The sequence below is a fragment of the Amblyomma maculatum genome, chromosome 10 (assembly GCF_055883805.1).
Source record: "Amblyomma maculatum isolate TAMU_Amacu chromosome 10, ASM5588380v1, whole genome shotgun sequence".
NCBI lineage: Eukaryota > Metazoa > Arthropoda > Arachnida > Ixodida > Ixodidae > Amblyomma > Amblyomma maculatum.
In genome coordinates, this window is record NC_139353.1 from 5,749,333 (window position 1) to 5,769,104 (window position 19,772).

The following is a 19,772-nucleotide window of genomic DNA, read 5'->3' on the forward strand; positions in this document are numbered from 1 at the left end:
GACTGGCCTCTTCGGCATGTATCTGGGAAACGGACGCGTTCTCGTTGGGGGAAAACGGGAAGATGGTATCGAGGAAAACGCGGGGTGTTCTCGCATATAGAAATAGAAGGAGGATACCCGGTAGCCTCATGATTTGCCGTGTTATAAGCGTACGTAACATACGGTAGCACTGCGTCTCAATTGCGATGGTCCGACGAGACGTATACACAGACAACATGGTTGTCAGGGTGCGGTTGGTGCGCTCGGTGAGACCGTTGGTCTGCGGGTGATACGGCATGGAGTGTCGGTATTCTGATCCACAAAGCCAGAGCATCTCTTCCACGATACCAGCAGTCAATTGCCGTCCACGATCACTTATTATAACACTGGGTGCGCCATGGCGAAGAATAACAGTGTAGAAGGAACGACGAAGCAACGAGAGCAGCTGTCTCCGCGTATCTGGTGAGATATTTTACGCAGACAATAACCTAGCGGCGGAACTCTAAAGTCTTTGGGAAAAGACTAAGCAGGTCAATTCCAACCTTTTCAAAAGGTGAAGTTTCACGGGCTGCAATGGACCGGCCGGCGTGGTGTTGGCATTGTTCACAACGTGCTGCTTGGTCGTCTTATATACTTGCGGCCAATAAGAACGCTGGCGAATTCGATGCAGAGAAGCCTAAGATGTCCGGATGTGATGTAGTCACATCCGGACATAGTGCATAGTGTGCAAAACTTGTGCGCGGAGATTTTTCGGGACGACCGAAAGCAGGGCAAAACCGTCTACTGCGTAGTTCTTCTTGAACAAAATACCATCTTTGATAGTAAATGGCGTTGAATCTGCTCTGCCTCCTGCTTCTTCTATAAGAGGCTGCAGTGAGAGGTCGCTGAGTTGCTCTCACCTAAATGTATCCGTATTAGGAAACGTCGGCGCGAACAAGCTTGCTATCCCTTCAAAACCATCTTCATCGTTGACGTCGGCAATAGGCGGCGTGACAAGCAGTTTGCGTCACTGTGATGTCGCCCACTTGTGTGCGCGGCACCAAAGTTGCATTCTTGTAGGCGTAATGCCCAGCGCGGCACACGACCAGACAGATCGCGAAGTCTGATGAGCCAGCATAGTGAATGATGGTCAGTAACGAGTGGCGTCCATACAAGTACGATCGGAACTTGTGCACAGCGAACACAACTGCAAGGCACTCCAATTACGCTCACATTTTGTTAACGTTCGGCTGGCGTAGGCAACACTATGCAGCTGGACAAGCACCGCCCCAGACCGACGCTACTGGCGTCAGTGTGAATCTCCGTCACAGCTGAAGGATCGAAGCGGCGCAGGAGTGGTGCTTAAGTTAGAGAAGGCTAAGAGGATTTACACTCGGGAGTCCACACAAACTGCGAATTCTTATGCAGGAGAGAAGTGAGCCGATTTGCGCAATTAAAGCCAATGATGAAGCGACGAAAATAAGAAGAGAGTCCGAGGATGCTTCGAAGACTTTTCATGGTGCGTGGATTTCGAAGTCTCGTACTGCAGCGATCTTCTGCTGATCCGGCCTGATACCATCCTCGTTGCGAAGAAGCCAAGAACTAGAGTGTGTCGGTCTCCAAAATAGCACTTCGAGTTCAAAAATGAGTCCCGCTTTATCCATGCTCTCAAGAACAATATGGAGCCTCTCATTTTGCTCTTGGAAGGTCTTGCCGAAAATGATATCATCCAAGTAGCACATGTATATTTCCCATTTTAGGCCTCGGAGGATAGTGTCCATGAGTCGCTTGGACGTCGCGTGAGCGTTGCATAATCTGAACGCCATTACGTTAAATTCGTACAAACTATCTGATGTTACGAAGACAGTCTTCTCACTGCCGGATGGATGCAGAGGAATTTGCCAATAGCCAGCAAATAATCGACTGCGTCATCAATACGAGGTAACGAGTATACGTCTTTGTTATCGCATTTAAACGACGGTAGTCTACGCAGAATTGCCAAGAATTGTCTTTTTTTATTTGGTACTAGGGTCACAGGTGCAGCCCATGGACTGGAAGATTCTCGGACGATTTCTTTCTGCAGCAACCTGTTCTTGAATTATCTTTCGCTCCGCCGGGGAGACTCTAGGTTTTTAGCGTATAGGGGGTGCGTTTTCTGTGTTAATTTTATGCTGCAGTCGAGAGGTTGGAAAGTGGCTACTCGATCCGTTGGAGGCAAAGTAGAACACATATGCGGTATGAATCGTCAAAATGTCTTGCAGCGTACGGCGGTCACTAGGCGGGAGCGATTTGTTGACCATGCGCTCAAGCTCAGCATAATATCCCTACTTCCCTTTCGCGGCTCCTCTGCAATCAGAAATATAGTTCCAACGATTTGGGCCGCATCGTTCTCAAATCTCGTCAGTGCTAAAACATAAGGAAGCCGAACAGGCTCTGCTGACACGTTCACAGTCTAGAGGTCTGCGCGACCATCACTGCGTCCACGACGGCGCGTGGCAACAAAAAAATTTTTTTTTCGCTCGGGACATCTGGCTCGATGACTATTGAGTGTTTGCCCACAAAATGTTCAGGTAATTTCACAGGCACATATGTTGCCGTAATCGCAGGCAGCAGCACATGCTATGTCAGGGAGAACACTCCATGACACTGGGACACGTTCTCCATTAATGCGGGGATAATGTTCGGCTCCAAAGAAATTTCACCGGCACTGAAGTCTAGGGTTGCACCACACTCGCGCAAAATGTGAATACCCAAGAACACGGCACGCGTGGCACCTTAATACAACGAATTCTGTTCTGTAGCACTCATCGCCAAGCCCAAATAAAGCCGAGCAGAGGCCAACCGGAACTAAAGTTTCACCCACTACTCCACAAAACGTACTGCTTTTGTCACACACAAACATAATTTTCTGTCGAAGTCGGTTCTTAAATGAAAGGCTCATAACTGAAACAGCGGCACCAGTGTCAACCAAAGCACTCGTTTCAACACTGTCCATACACACTGACACTTTGTTTTTTAGCATGACGATAGGCAGATGTATTCGCAAAATTGACCGTCTGGTGATCTTGCCTCCATCGGCCACTCCACCTAGTTTCCCACTGGTGGAGAAATGAAGCAGCGATGTGGAGATGATGAACGGCCTTGTCGCTGCGGCGGGGGAGTGATGCTGCGATTGGACGCAGAGTCATTCCTTGCACCGCGTTGGGGGGGGGGGGGCAAGAAAGCCGATAGAAGACAGCGGGTGGCTGTTCCCACTGGGCGTCATTTTTGAAGCGCGGTGCTAATTGTACAGGGGGGTTGAGAAATTTGGCGACGCGGGCAAAAGCGGGACATGTGTCCGCTGCCCCCACAGCCGTAACATATCGGTGGCTGGGGGCTCTGGTACCTTACAGCACGATCCCTTGGAGGTCGAGACGAGGCGACAAACGCGCGACGAGACGCACCACGAGGAACTTCATTCGGATGGGGTAGAAGCTGCAGGAAATAAGGGTGCGACGTCAACTGCTGTGTCCGCTCAATACCGTAGTTGTAAAATGGTTCGTTGTTTTTTGGTGCAGTCAATGGCGTACGCTGCTCCCATGATGGCATGTACCTCGACGTCTGGTAGTAAGCTACATCGAAATTTGGAAGTTTTCGCTGAGTATCCAACTCCTCGCTTAAACACCTCCTGATCATAGAAGCGATGTCTTCAGCCTCCGGGATATCGATGCTGGCAACGGTTGTCACATTGGAAAGGCGGTAGAATTAGGGTCCTACCCGGTGTGCTTCGAGCGCCTCAATTGTACGGCACTGCTTGATGACATCTGCAACCATAGCAAGGGTATCTCGCGAAATAAGGAAATTATACACGTCCTCAGCAATACCCTTGAGAAGGTGCTCTACCTCGTCTTCTTCTAACATCTGCCGGTTGATAATGCGACAAAGTTTCAGCACTTCCTCAACGTATCGTGTGCATGTCTCACCGGGCAGCTGGGCTCTCTGGGAAAGTTGATGCTCAGCACGTACGTTCCTTCTTCACAAGAATATCTCCAAAGTACTTTGTGATCTCTTCAACAAAAAGGTTCCAGGTCGTGAGCATCTCCTCGTGGTTGTCAAACCAAGTCAGAGCCGGGTCAGCAAGGAAAAAAACGTTGCGTAGGCAGGCGGTAGAGTTCCAGCGGTTGTACTTGCTGCACCTTTTGTAATGTCGAAGCCATTTTTCAACGTCATCTTCGAGCTCAGAATGAAGCGTACGTGGCTGTAGCTGATGGGGCAATGATGTCTCGTCTTCAGATCGCTGTTCTTGAGTCTGCGTCTCTTGGGTGGTATCCATTGGAAGGAACTTTTTGAGGCGATAAAGATGTCAAACCTGCTGTCCGGCGACTGCGACGGGGTACTGACAAATCCAGGATGTTTTACTCATCGCCTAGCACCAAATATAGCGGATGAAATGGCAGTAATATATATGAAGGCTTGACGAATGAAAGCTGGTCGCAAGCGGCTCAGAGCCCAGGTCAGTCAACGCGCGTCTCACTCTTCTTCGGCGGCGTAACAATATGTACAACGAAAAAAAAGAAGGAAAATAAACAGTAAACATAAAAACAAAACGTTGGATAAAGATTTCGTTATCGCGTCAACTCTTCTTAAGTGTTTCGAATGCTTTTGTTATGATGATGTACGCCTTTTTCCTCATTTTATGATAGCAGAAGGGAGGAAAGCTTTATTGCCTTGACTCAAGGCTAGCTTGTTCAGTGCCATGGCGATCTTTTTGAACGCCGCCTTGCATAGTTTCGCATTTTGTACGCGACGAATGCTGCAATTGTTATGAAACATAAATTGGGGAGAAGTGTTGTCCAGATTTTGCTGGTGTTTTCTTAATGCCTGCTGAAAACCTATGATATGAAACTGATTGTGTTTGATACCGAGGCAAAAAAAAAAATCATATAAAGCAATTCGCTATGAAAAACGATCAACCAAACCGGTTGAAATCCCCCCCAAATATAATTGCCTTTGTCGGTGCCTTTTGGGTTAAAGAAATCGCTCAGCTCAGTGAGGTATGTCGATAGTTGAAAGGAGTGAGTGAATCTATATGAGTCATGATTTGAAATGAGTGAGTGGGCCCACGCGAATCGTGAGCGAAGTGATTCATGTATCGCAAGGAGGGACTGATTTCGGATGGGTCGTAGGTCGGAGTGAGTACGAGTGTGTTGCGAGTATAAAGTTTCAATTCAGGAGTTTGATAAGCCCGGACGTGTGTGCGTCTGAGGCGAGTGAGTCTATAGGTTGAGCAAACTTTTGTTAATGAGCCTGAAGGAGCACTCCTGATTTGCCTAAGGTAGGAGTAATTTCAGTTCAGGTCAGTTTAGTTGTTATACAAAATATGGGGGGAGAGGGGACAGTGATGCTAAACCTTTCAGGGCATATAACACGATAGCACAGGCGACCCCGACGCCACCACCACCGCATTTTCTGAGTAACGGGACTTCAATGATTTCGCGTTAAAATTCAAATATTTGGTTTTAAGCAACCATCGCACATAATGATCAGTTAAAAGTGCTAAACCGATGATTGGCGCAGTGGCGTCATCATGATGACACTGAAAGCATAATAGGAAAAACTACACCATTATATCCCTTCCCTTTCCACAGGCAGACCAACCAGCGCCGAGTTCCCCTAGCTGACGTCTCTACCTATCCACGCATCAAAACTTCCGCCTCCTCCTCCTACTCGTATAGCTGCTGGTGTCAAGATGGAAATGATCAAGGAGGAAGTGGAACACTATATTTCAACAGGGTGGGAAGTTGGGCTGGTTGACGCGTGCTCTTGCAGCTAAAAACAGCGTTAACTCGTGACGAAGGAGAGGAGTGTCGTGTCCCCGCCTTTCATTCGTCTCGTGTTAGCGCTGTTTTTGGCCACAAGACTATATCTTCGGTGCTTCTAAAGGACATCTTTCTTCTCCAGCAATCTTGAAAATATTCATTTCTAAAACCCCCATTCACCCCATTTCTTGACCGATCCCCCTGTATGGGCATGTGCCATATCTGTTACGAGGTCAACAGCAACAAGATCTAGGTAGAGCGCTGAGGACCAAGTTTGAGGGAGGAGAAGAGAAAGACGAAGTGACGGCCGATACAAACAAAAGGCCCAGGAGGCACAGGCCGACGAAGACGGCAGACGAGGTCTCGGGGTTCGACTGGTAAGACCTCTGTTACTCGATGCTTACGTCTCCGCGCCACACGACCGCGAGTGCTTATGTACAGAGTCGACGTCTTTGCCGCGCACCAAAGCGTCATCGTACCTCCTCCAGACGAGGTCGTGATATGTCCATGGCGAGACGTAGCGCTCCTGGACCGTCCAGTTAGGCCAGCCCTGGAAGAAGGCGCAGCTAGCCGAGATCGCTGCACGTCGCGGCGGACGAGCGACGGACGAGCTGCCAGCTGGAGGTACGTCTCCACGTCTTTACACTGGTAAATCGTACAAGCTTGTTCGTCCTGACTGAAAAAACTGGCTGCTTCTTTGGCATCTTTAAAGGCATTACATAGGTCCGTGTGAAGCCTCCGCGGTAGCAGCACTAATAGATGGTAAACTGAACACTTGATTACTGTGTTGCACCTAGTCCCCCAGGCGCCATAAGTCAGGATATCATGGCTTTGTTTTCAGGTTAGGCAATCAGTCGGTCTTGCAAGAACTCAACCATGCAACAATCCCTAAGACATAAACTGAAGGCGTAGCGTCATTTGGTCATCTTGTATGCATGTGTTGAGAATTTGTATTCACCGCTGCGCTGAAAGAATCGAGCATGTACGACAAGATGACGAGCATGTAAAAAAGAAAAAAAAGTGGCTCATGTCCCCGTATTTTATCCCAATAGGTCACCTACTCCGCACAGCCGGCAGGGAAAGCTGACTCACACGAGATGAGATCGTGGGGCTCACGCATTCTGCTTTACGCGTGCCTGGTGAGCGAGCGCATTGGCTTAGCAGCCTGCCGTTCATGCCTGTATAACTCGACTCTTGGGCTTTGCTTGAACCAATAAGAGACTACGGCAGACGCAGTCTTCCTAAGCACCTCTGCTATCCCCTCTATCACATGAAATATCGCCAGTGAAACGCCTCCGAGATATTTCTGGCTCTGGGTGTTTCAGAGTTAATTTCTAAACTGGTGAACCAGAAAGAACTACATTTTACCTTAAGATTCATTTTCCAACAGGAATGCTGCCTATGCACACAAAAATGGGCATCCCTTATTCTCATACCGCCTATATAATTGCCACTCCTCACAGATATTTTCGTGGTTTCTATGACATTTTTCTTGGCTCGCTCTCTGACAATAGCGCTGCTCGCGAAAGTCAAACTGAAAATTTTCCGCGGCCAAATTTATAACAGCCCGCGACACTGCCCAGCACCTCTACCAAGCCGGGATTCGGCACTGGTATACGTGCCAGAAACGAAGCAGTGATTTACTGGTTTGGCAACTCCTAGCCAGCTGGGCAGCCACACTTCTCGTCTTTGTCTACCATCTAGTAGTTAATTCGTCTTGACTTCTCTAGAGACCTCGTAAACCAAATTACTACCATTGAAGGTCTAGGGACTAAAACCAGCCTCGCTAACACGGACAGGAAAACGGAGATAACGTTAGGATCAGTGTACAGAACAAACCAAGAGACGCTCACTCGGAAGGAGCACAGAATGCCAGAAGCTTTCAAAGTAAATAAATAAAGTATTCATCATCATCATCTGAAGATTATCATTGTTTGCGCTTGTACGCAGGTGGCTCTTCATGGCCGTTTCTCCTGTGCCGTCCGCGTATCCCAGATCTGGGCGAATACAACTTCCTTCAAGGTACTGTGTGCGCCGTCATGAAACTCCCGTGAATTTAGGGCGTAGGGGCAAAGACTATCAGCGTCGCCCTCGTAGAATGACTGTAGTTATAGCGGGCTCTATATGCAGGCATAATGTCCTTTGGTTAAGTGGAATGGCCAGACATTCTAGCCGCACTAATAGCAAACCGCAAGATCCGCAGCAGCTTTTATAGACCTTTGTATCACATAGAGAAAACTTAAGAAATCCAACCTTCTATATACATGGAGCACCGTTGTGGTACGTGCCCGCGACGTGCCATGTGAAAGCTATCTAGTCTAAATGTGTGCAAAGCATTTCACCAAGCTTCTCTCCAGTCATTCAAGAGTTATTTTCTCCTACTGCGTTCTCAATCCTTTACAGGGTCCCATTGAACTGTGTGGGATTATATTCAGCTCGATTGAGAAAAATACGTTGTTTCACGGCTTCACGCTTGGTTGGCCAAGAGTGCCTGCAAAGTCGTCTGCTCTCGTTTCTTCCCTCTTGTAAGTCCCCAGTAAGGAGTTCGGAGTCCACAGGAGATGTTTCAAGGAAGCAAGCCACTAACATTTAAATACAGGTCTTTTGAGACGACGGCTTCTGTGGCAGAATTACTCCTGTGTTGGCGGACATCAGAAAACTAAAGAGTAACTATAATTTCTCGCAATTATGGTTCGGTGTTTAGTTTTAGAGATTTGCCGCCTACCATTAGTAATAGCCACATCAGTGCTAAGAATTTCGAAAACGAAGATAAGACTCTGCGCTGTGGCTTATCTCACGCCAAAGGACGTGCTCTGGAAAAATCCTGCGTCCCATCGTGCACAGTTCCGTCAATCAATGATGCAAGTGTGGCCTTCTCTGTCCTGCGTAGACTCGAGTAGCGAACAGAGACGAGCATCGCAGATCAGGTGGCACTTGCGCCACTGATTGACTCAAGTTTCTACAATTCTTGTTTGTCCATCTGAAGGGTTCAGATGGTGGCAGATCATGTGACCAGTTGCCACCCGCGACCACCAAGCTAAACCCCCATATTGCGCGCCACCGTATTGATTAAGATACATGGTGCCCCATATTTATCTATCCGAGTTATGAGAAATTCTCTTGCGCACACTATTGGACTATTCGGGCTCAAACGTAGACCAGAAGGTAACTTGTGATGGCCTACGTTTTTTATAATATAAATTGAACGTCTGAACTTGCCTGCATTTTTAGTAATACGCTATAAATTGTAGTCGTCTGCGGCAGACAATTTATTAATAACGCTATTTATTGCCTGAGGGCATAAAGGCAGTTAAAAAACAGCAAGAAAACGGCGTTGTTAAACAAATTAGAAATGGTTAGCCGATCGAATGAAGATGAGGAGGGAGCGGTGATGAGGCCCGGTTGTTGGCGGGGGACCTGCTGCTTTATTAATAAAAGCCTAGAGTATTTAACACGTACACATACATAGAAAAAGACAGGACGAGCGCTAGTCCTTGACCTGCTGCTGCCAGGCGTGGAATTCTTGTTGACTTAAGTGCCGGGAAAACCCACAAGTGGTGAATATTTGCCTCACTATTTTCAGAGTGGCAGATATGAAAACGTAAAGGGGGGTATAAGTGGCGAACAGATCAGCCGGCCAATTCGACTAGCTGCGCCATCTGGCGAACTGCGAGGCTCGCCGCGCTCTATGCAGGGTATTGGTTTCCTAGTTGTTCGCCAGATGGCGCAACCTGTAAAATTGGCTGATCTGCTCATAACAACGAAAAGGTCCGCTGCAGATGACTGCAGTTTTTCGCCGATTCCAGAGAATGCAGGAAGCTCGGGCATTAAATACATTATCAAAAAACGTATACTATCACAAGTTGTCTTGTGGTCGGCGTTATCGTTGCCCAATAGGGAGGGGGACTGACACCCGAAAGTGTCGTGCCCCAGAGTCTCACATAACTCATTAGCCCATCATCATCCGTTCAACACCTCCGGAAGACTTCACTGAAAGCGCTCCTAATCATACTCCTGCGGTGGTCAAGCTTTTTGGCCCTATGCGCGCGTCTTTTGACGCGAAATAACCTAAACTGTTCAACCACAGCGGTAATGACCTTTCGAAATTCTAAAGGTTTTATGTGGCTACTACTAATGGTAGGCGGCAAATTCCTCCTTAAAACTACGCGTACAACTCTAATAGTTAAAAAGTGAATCGTCAGAAATTAGTTACACAGCTAAATAATTATTTTATTCTTCTGTTTTCTGATGTCTACCTAAACTGGTATAATCGCCACAAAAGCCGTTTTCATATTTCAAAACGCCTATTTTTAATGATTAATGATCGGCTTGCTTGAAACACCTGGTACGGCGTCAACGACCTGCCTTCGCAGTTAATGACATTGCTGTGGACAGTTCTCATTGGCAAGACTTACTGACCCCGAATGCTTGACCATTGAAGTTGCATAAGTTGTGGGCGCTCTGGTGCGTTATTACATCACTGCATGGTGCAAAGTTTGAGGAATGTGGGACCGTTCTTGTCGCTAAAGTATGTGTAAGCACATGACTGACTGCAGATCGACTGGCAACCAGAGAGCGGCAATCGCTTCTGTCTGTGCCACGCGACGGCCGAACACTTCCTAAAGGGGCTCAGCTTCTTCGACTGCATCCCATACCAGCGCGAGTCCCGCTGCGACATGTCTGACTTCGACAACTGCACGGTCGCGAACAGCACGGGTCTCAGCTGTAGCCGCCAAGTGGTGACGCAGCCCTCGCTTGTGTCGGGACTGCGGCCAGGCGTCACGTACGCCTTCTGCGCTGTCGACGAGAACCCGCTCTCGGCCACGGGCTACGACAGCTTCGCGCTATGCACCCGCACGTGGACGCTGGACTCCGGTAACCACGCACTTGTGCGCACTGTAATGCGTCTGTCGGGTGTCTTTGTTTTGCCTCATTTAAATACGACCGGTAGTGCGTTGAAATAGTTAGGAGAAAGGAAAAGGGAGCCTTCATCCGTGGTCCTATACTTCGGGCTAAACGTTGCTGCATCAGAGAAATCGGATGTTTCTGCAGTGAAATATATTTTTGAATGGACGCTTTAAATTGGTGTAAGCGGAATTTTGAAAGAGTCGTTGCGGACGTTGCCATCATCGCGGACTCGATCTTGCTCAAGGCTCCTGTTGCAGCCTCAGTGCTACTTGCGTGTAATGCCACCAAAGCGTATAGCTGGCAGAAAACGCACATTGAAAATACATAGGAGAACATGTGCGGTTTCAGTACCTGACAACGTTAATGGAACGTTCCTGTTACCTACCCCTTTTTGTTATAGAGTAATGCACTTCTGTGATGGTCATTCATTCATTCATTCATTCATTCATTCATTCATTCATTCATTCATTCATTCATTCATTCATTGTGTAACGTTTACAACGCCGCTCTGCATCAGGCAAACCACACTTGGGAATTGCGCTCGCTTTCATTAAATGTACAAAATATAATTCTTTTGGATAGTCTTGCCTTCGTGCACAAAGTGATGCAGTTTCATTATCGCTGTGATAATGACGAGCAGAGCTTCGGTTCCGCGCGTCCGTCTACTCCTCGTTCATGGTGGGCCTCGAGTGGCGGCTGGGCAACGAGACCGAGCAGCTGCTGAACGTACGCCTCTGCAGCTCGGCCGATGGCTGCAGCCAAGAGTGCAAGGACAACTTGCTCGACCTGCGCCGCGAGAAGTTTGTCGCCTGGACGGACCTGACTCAGCAGAGGCTGCGCCTTCAGGTGCGCCGCACCGACGGCGTGCTGCTCTACGAGACGGCTTTCAACTCCCTCAAGCAGAGTGCGTACACGTGCACGTATACCGGCCTCGAAGCGTGGCTTACGAAATAAGCGTTGCGACGATGCGATCTCGGAGGCTACGTGTACTCCCGCGACCATCAAAAGTGGCGGACGGAAGAAAGCTAGACGGCACTGCGCTCAGTGACTCTGGTGTACACTGATGATTCTTTTATGCGGAGAAAGGTTGCTGCGAACGCGACAAGAGCTCCAGGACACGACTGTGGTCCTTTTTGTACCGTTGTTTGATGTCCCATAGCCTAAGGTGCACGCCTTTGCCACTTATACAGATGCATGATGCTCGGCCGATCGCGACTTTAGTAAACAGCCAACGAAGACGCTCGTATATATACCCCGGCATTCTTGTCTAACGACCGTGTATGCGAACGAGATAATATCGCTCGTAAAATTGCCAGTTTCTACCAGTCTCGGTGCTTCTGGCCACAACTCGGTTGGAATTAGTCTCTTCAGAATTACCAAATGAAAATTTGGCGTCATTCAACTTTGTCGGTTGGCAGATATCTCCTATTGAAAAATGAATGCCGCGTATATACACTCGGGCCCCGGATGTGCTGCAACGACACGAACTGTCAGGCCTCTAGCGCAGTGAGACCGTGCCTGGCCCGGGCTTGCAGCGCGTAACAGAGGACGTTAAAGTTTTATATTTTTTCCTATTTACACACCACAATGGCACCCGTACATTGGCTCGTTCCAAATGCCTGCCAAGTGTGCCGGTATCAACGCTCGTAACGTTTAACGAAGTAATGCGAAACTTAATTGGTGATGAAATTACCACGCATTTAGCTTCGAGGTAATTTAACCAACTGAAGTACTTTAACGCGCACTAAAATTACGCATTACACGAAAACGCAGGGCACCTGTGTGCCGTGCAATGTCAATCTGCGTTCAAGAACAGTGGTTGAAAATAATCGGAGCCCTCCACTACGGCGTCCCTCATAACCTGAGCCGATTTGAGACGTTAAACCCTATAGCCAAACCATACCTAATAGATGCAGACTTCCAGGCTTCGCGCAAATGTATTTCACGCTATGCACTCTGGAGCTTCGATTGACTTTAGATGTGATATCCTATTCTAGGAACGTAGCGCGAAAAAACTAGGCCAAAAGAAGGGAGGGACAAATACTCTCCCGCCCTGCCATCGTTTTTATGCGTTATGTTCCCAAAATACAAATGCACCGACTCGCCAAGTTTAGCATCCTTACGTGATGTCACGACGCCATGACGGAGCACAAAGTATATAGCGTCTGCGGTTCACACCGGAAATGGCGGTGATCAATGAGCTATAAAAATTTCAGCGGAGTTGGAATGTTGGCTGCCCTGCTGCGATCCTTTAATAAGCACTTTCGTCTGAGCGATTTGGTCAATATTAGCAAAAAGTAGAAACTCGCGCAAAAAGTAAAGGAAGAAATAGATATGCGCTCTGTCATGTCGTCATACCTCTCTTCCTCTACTTTTTGGGGGAAGTTCATTGCTTTTTTTTCGATCCTTGGAACGCCCCTGATTCCTCAAGAGAGAGAGATAGAGAGAGAGGGGGAGAAAAAATTAGTCTCTCTCTCTAGAGAGGAATGAAGTGGGGAGAGGAGAAGAAGAAGAAGGAAGGGGAGGAAAACAGAAAAAAGAAGAGAGAGGAGCGAATCTCTCTCTTTTTCTTTCTCTAGAGAGATCCTTTCCTCCTCTCTCTCTCTCTTTCTCTCTGAGAGAGAAACTATCACATCACTGGCTGTTATTATCTATCGCTATATATCGCTGCGAGATCGACCTAGAGGTGGCGCCACCGTCGCTCCGATAGTGTGGATCGGCGGCTAGCGGCGCTCGCAGAAACGCGCGTGGCGTCTGCTTCCAAGTTTACGGCGAGTTTGTTGGCGACGTTCCTTCTGCAATGAAGTAGCGATTTACTGTTTAGAGCGTTCCAATATGGCACAAGAAATAGATTTGTGCCATGCTGCGGAAAAGAAGCGCGGATTTTAGGAAAACAATTCACACAACCACCAGTCCTTCAGATTTACTGGCGTCGTTTTGCACGCACCGCGCTCATGAGCCTGATATTTTTATTGTGTATACCACTTGCCTAATGACAGCCTTGTTTTTCTTATCTCTTTTTCAACAGTGTGCGTGTATTTTATACGAGTGTCAGACAGGCAAATTTAGTGTCAAGCCCACGCAGATTTAAAGGTTCGTGCTTTGACCTCCAGTACTTTCGAATGAATTGCGACACAGCTTGGTTCATTATATCTTTATTTACTTGACTCGAGGATTAAGATAGTTAAATGTAGCACTGACAGTGTACTGCCCTGCGGATTGCCGTATACTGGTACACATTAACTCCGGCTAGACAACCAGGCACAACTGTTCGCCAAAAATGAGTTTACGCCGACCCTCTACAGAAAATCTTGCCGCTCAGGAAAGCTTACTGCCACGTGTACAGCGCTGAGTGGGTTGAGTTTGCGACAAAGCTAATACTTCTTGCGACCAATGTCAGAGAATCTGATAGTGTAGCAGTGCGCCAATGGCTAAAAGATTTCCTGAAACCGAGGAAGTAAGGGATTTCTGATGTTTTGATGTTGGTAAATTAGTAGTATATAAGGACTTTTTTTAATGCCAATAAATTTCACTGTGTGAGAGAAGTTTTATGCACTTGACTAAACTTAGGACTATCAGCGATTAATTTTCAACAAGGTAAAGTGAAAGCTACGAATCAGTCGCTGCGAAGACACTTTAAAAAATTGCGCATGGTGCTGTGATGTTATTGGCAAGGAATTTTGAGAGGCCGAAGATTTCTTTGTTACTATAATTATTGAGCAGTGACTTAATCTTATGCGAAGCAAAATATTAGGGTTGCTTGCAAAACAGGTGCCGAATATAAAGCTGTCCCGAAAGAAATAGAGTTCAGCTTGTCATGTGACTATAAAAATGTATCTATTTACCAATTAAGCACGGCTAGTTAGGCCCATAAAAAGCTATTTTACTCTCCTTGTCTGGCGCATCGACTTCGCTCAGTAGACAAGAGTAACACTTAGACGAAAATGAATTTTAATGGGCTACCAGTGAAGTACCTTGATCTAGGTGTATTATGTAATTAGTATAACAATCAGGTGCTGGAAATGTACGTTTCTGAATTGTTCGAGCATTTTCGTAAAGCAAAATTTGTTCACTCCCCTGTTATGGATGCTCAGAAGCCTTCATCAGAAAAAAAAAAAAAAAGATACATGTGGGGTTAACCTGCCAAAACGACATCGGATATGACGGATGATGTAGGGCGGGCTTTGGTGTCGTTGGCCACCTGGAGTTGGTTAACATGCAGTCTAATCCCATAGCAGAGTAGCGCCTAGCGAAATGGCCGCGATTGGGGCCCCCGTTCTCGAACTCAGCAGTTGAGCGCCCTACCACTGAGACACCATGAGGAAAGTATTCGAACAACTCGATCCTGCATACAGAAGACACAGAGTGGCCTGTTCAAGCTGCATTCTGCTGTGCAGCAGTCTGCAGTTGCGTGTTTCAGTAACTGTGGTATTCCAAACGGAAATGGGAATATACGATTTCTGAACGTTTGCATAAAATTGTATTGACGGCAGCGACCTATTTTGCTTTGACACGGCACCTAACGACAGCATCGCCTCGTTTGAGAGTCCGCGCGTAAAAGCGCCGAAGACCGACTGATGATGTTCTTATACAGTATGACAGTGGATATGGACAAGCATTTTTAATGGTGCGTGGGATGATAACATGTTCACATTTCTTTTACAAGAGACAGATAGGTAAGCAAAAGCCCTTCGGAACCGGGTAACAACAACAAGAACAACAACAACAACAAAAAAAGACAACCTTTACACGCTGCTCGCACGCACGTAAATCACAACTTGCTGGCACACTACTCGAACACTCATCCACTGCGTAGGGTTCGCCGCTCCGCTGCAAGGTGGCGACTCTGCTCGATCTCGAGAAACGTTGTTAAAATCATAATTGGAAACAGTCATACCGAATAAGCAAATTCCGGACAGCTGGCGGCAGAGTAAACTGAACTTGATTTATAAAGAGAATGGAGATAGGATGCATATAAAATCCTACCGGCCGATTACCATAATATCTGTTATATACAGGTTGGCCACGCAGACGGTGAGATTAAAGATGCAAGCACGGGTAGAAAGTAAGAAGATACTCGGGGAACTTCAGAACGGCTTTAATGGTAGGCGCTTAGATGATAGCCTGTTCGTGCTTAACCAATGCATCTAAATATCTAGAGTGGAATATAGACCTTCGTATTCGGCCTTCCTGAAAAAAAAAAAAAAAAAAAAAAAAAAAACGGGGTGTACGACAACTTAAACAGGTAACTCCTGTGGAACACATAAAATAAGGTATCGGTCATGAGATAACAGATTTCCCACAGGAAATATACCGGGAGAGCAAAGTAGAAATTACATGGGAAGGGATAAGAAGTACGGTAGCTGTCAAGGTATGCAAAGGATTAAGACAAAGTTGTCCTCTATCACCGCTGCTGTTTATGCTTTATATGATAAATATGGAACGGAGGATGCAAGAAAGTAATCCAGGTTTTAAACTGTCATATAGATTGGGCGGAAAGGTACTAGAGTTCAGCGCCTCCTCGGCTTAATGTATGCAGACGTTATTGTGCTGTTAGCAGATAGCCAGGAAGACTTGCAAACTCTAGTTAAGTATTGCGGTGACACAGGGGACGCTCTAGGCTTCAGTTTTAGCATAGTTCACTCGGGTCTGATCATTTTCAACGGCTCAGCTGATCAGGGTCTTAAAATACAAGGCCATGAAATTCCCAGAGTGGCAGAATATAAATATTTCGGGGTATGGGTAAACGAAGGATTGGCATACATTGAAAAGCAAAGCATGAACAATCACTTAGGGCAAAAGGGCGAAGAAATGCCGGGATAATGAAGCGTAGGGCATTGTAGGGATACAACAGGTATCAGGTGTTGAGGGGTATTTGGAAAGGAATTATGGTGCCCGGGCTTAATTTCGAAAATGCGGTTTTATGCCTAAAAGCAGAGATACAGTTGACTTTACAGATAAATCAGAGAGCCGTCGGACGATTAGCACTGGGAGCCCACGGCAAAACCACAAATCAGGGGGCACAGGGAGATATAGGCTAGGCAACTTTCGAAGTACCGGAAGCTCAGAATAAAATATTATATGAGGAACACCTGGTGAAATTGGACAGTAACAGGTGGGCAACTAAACTATTTAAGTACCTATACCTAAAAAGCGTTGACTCACAATGAAGGAAAAGAACTAGGAAAGATAACCAGTAAATATGCTGGTCACAAGGACGAAGAAATAGAGAGCGTTAAGCAACATGTGAAAAACACAGAAGGTAAAAATTGGATAAATTCTATTGAAAAGAAACAAAGTTTAGAACTATACCGAAAGTGGAAAATGCAGATCAGGAAGGAAGCTTTTTTTGATAACTCAAGAGGCAGTGCCCTACTTTTTGAAGCTAGATCAGGGTGCCTTAGAACACGCAACTACAAAAAGAAAGTTAGCCAATAAGATGGCACGTGTACAGTATGTGGTAAATCCATAGAAACAATTGAACATCTTATACTCGAATGTGATGGTATCCATCCGGATGTCGATACAGGCGCAGTCACTCTGCCTGAGGCCCTCGGGTTTAGAGATACCAGTGGTCGGGTGAATGAATCTGCGGTGGAATGTAGCAAAAAGCGATTGGAAGATTGGTGGTTTAAAAGCAGAAAAGTGACATAATGTTTGTAATGTAGAAATAAAGATTCAATACATGGAATGATGATATAGTTAACTGATCTAAAACAATAATTAGGATATAAAGGAGGAAAACGAGCATGATAGCAACTGCTACTACCCCGTTTCAAAGGGGACACTCCTATATTCCATCCATCCATGCATCCATCCGTCCGTCCCGCCGTAACCCCACCGATATCTCGCGCATACTTTCTGTGGACGCCACTCATCAGCTGTAAAGGTTTTCCCTTTAATAAACGTGCGTATACTACATCGTGTCGTAAACAAGAGGGCTCTGTGACGTCGATAATGACAGTTGTGAAGCACGAACCACAAACCTATTGCCTTTGCACGTGGCTTACATTGGAGGGCTTTAACATATCGGAGACCTGATATCGCAGGCGTGTGCAGGATTAAATTATGCCTTCTGCGCATGCGCAGCTTCATGGTGTGGAAAAAAGTGGGGCGCACCTTCCATTGGGCCATGCGCTGCACGCAATACGGTGTATCTGAGCTAATACGTCTTATCTATGCAAAACTGTTTCTAATGTAATGGTACATATATGAATGCGTACTATGAAGCCAGTAACCCCTCTACCCTTTCCTCCTCGAGGATATGTACATGTACTTTCTTCCGGCGAACTTGTCAGGTTATGAGCTCGAGGCTCTTTACTGGCACCAGTTACGAACGTTGAACCAGAGCGTCGACATGACCAACGGCTATAGCTTCCGAAGGTCAGCAGGCGTCCCGGGGATTTTAGAGCACACTAGAGTCACTCAAGTGACTGGAGCATACTGCCTGGCAGTTCCGTACAAGCAGTTTCTTTTTTTTTTTCCCTGCACAATGAACACGTTCTTTTAGCAGTGGCGAAGATGACGTGAATTCGAGAATTATTCACGCCACTTCAATGGCGCGACGGCTGGTAGGACGTGGCATGACCGGAAAGTGACGTGACAAACTCTTGTTGTGGACCAATAAATGTCACGCGGTTTAGCCATTTTATAGTAAATGCGCAGATTTTGTAGCTGTAGTGGGACTAAACGGTTGCGATATTTCACCGGCCTGCAAGCGTTCCAACTACGTGTCACGTGGCCCGCAGCTCCGGATCGGCCGTGCCGGTTGCGTGCCTCTGCGCTGGGGCCGTCGAGCGTGCGCGTGAGCTGGGTGCTGGAGGAAGAGGGTAATGCGGACGGCTTCGTGGTTACCCACTGCTGGTTCCGACTGTGCCACACTAAAGTGTACCCGCAGCCCAGTCTGCGCCACGTCTACATCAACGGCCTGGTGCAATGGAGCCTGTACCGCTTCACCGTGACCGCCTTCCGTACAGTCAACCAGACCGGCATCGCCATGGGTGCACCCAGCCACGTCGAGGTCATAACCCGGGGCGGTGCGTGCGACCTCCACAAAGGCGACTTTTTAATTATTGCAGATCTTTATTTTAAAACTTTGGAGAGATACACCGAAGTCTGTGCAGGTGCCGACATCCGCCTGCGACCGTGTATAGACGCTTAATTAGGCACAATTAGCTAATCAAATTCGTTACTTTTTATTTTGAGGGGCAGTGTTATGTAGCGAAAGTAAAAGCCATCGGCTTGAAAGGTGAGCTCAGTTCTTAAATTTGCTCGATCGGCAATCAAGGGTAGAACGAGAGAAAGAAGATGACTACACCGTATGAAAGCACTGAAAAAGAGTACAGGGAAGCTCAGTTCGCCAGCCGGGCGACGTTTCGGCAATGAGACATCTCTTTGAGCTCAGATGAAGGCAGGCCCTCTTGTCTTAGTCTCAGAATCTATTATACTTTGACTTTCACTGAAGATGTAATTGCCACGCGTTAAGGGGTACCCGTGTCAGGTGCAGCATTTTTCGGAAGTATCCCCCACCCTCCTTATAATTATTCAATGCCACAAGGGCCTCACGTACAGCGCGGTTCTGAAGCGAACTCTCGAATTTTGTTGAATGATGTACACTGTATCGCTAACCCAGCTCGCGGGTTCGACTCCTGGCCGCGGCGGTCGCATTTCGACGGAGCTGGGCAGCGCCCCTAGCGACAGGTCTTGTAACCTTAATTGGCGCATCACAGAATTTCAGTTGTGAAGTGACCTCAACCATGCGCTGTTTCGACTTTTTTTTCTTTCAGACTTGACGTCGGTGACGTGGGGTGTCGTGTTAATGATTCCTGCCATTGCCTGCGCCATTATGGCCTGTCGGCGAAGGGTGAGTTCTCGACAAATTAGTCTTCGCAATCACAATAAAGGCCAGGTTCTGTGCGCTCCACGTAATTGAGACAACTGACATCAGAACAAAGAACTCTGAGGTAATCAGAGCCCGCGCGAGCCATAACCACTACAGTTTTCAGATCTTGCGTCGAGATATGGCACCGTTTCGAGGCTCAGTTTCGCTATTGGTGCGAATCAGGTTCGGACCGCAGTTCTATCTGCATAATACTTGAGGCAAACTTA

The 19,772-nt window shown here is 47.1% G+C and overlaps 1 protein-coding gene across 1 annotated transcript in view; it reads left to right on the forward strand.

Annotated features, from left to right (window-relative positions):
• Positions 1 to 215: 215 nt before the first annotated feature.
• The window catches only part of LOC146175441 (uncharacterized), a 32,074-nt gene continuing 12,517 nt past the window's right edge, over positions 216 to 19,772 (forward strand). The window contains exons 1-6 of the mRNA XM_084580810.1: positions 216 to 245; positions 7,707 to 7,778; positions 10,313 to 10,631; positions 11,305 to 11,568; positions 18,413 to 18,700; positions 19,451 to 19,527. Of these exons, the coding sequence (XP_084436936.1) occupies positions 216 to 245; positions 7,707 to 7,778; positions 10,313 to 10,631; positions 11,305 to 11,568; positions 18,413 to 18,700; positions 19,451 to 19,527 (1,050 nt within the window). The remainder of the gene's footprint in view (positions 246 to 7,706; positions 7,779 to 10,312; positions 10,632 to 11,304; positions 11,569 to 18,412; positions 18,701 to 19,450; positions 19,528 to 19,772) is intronic.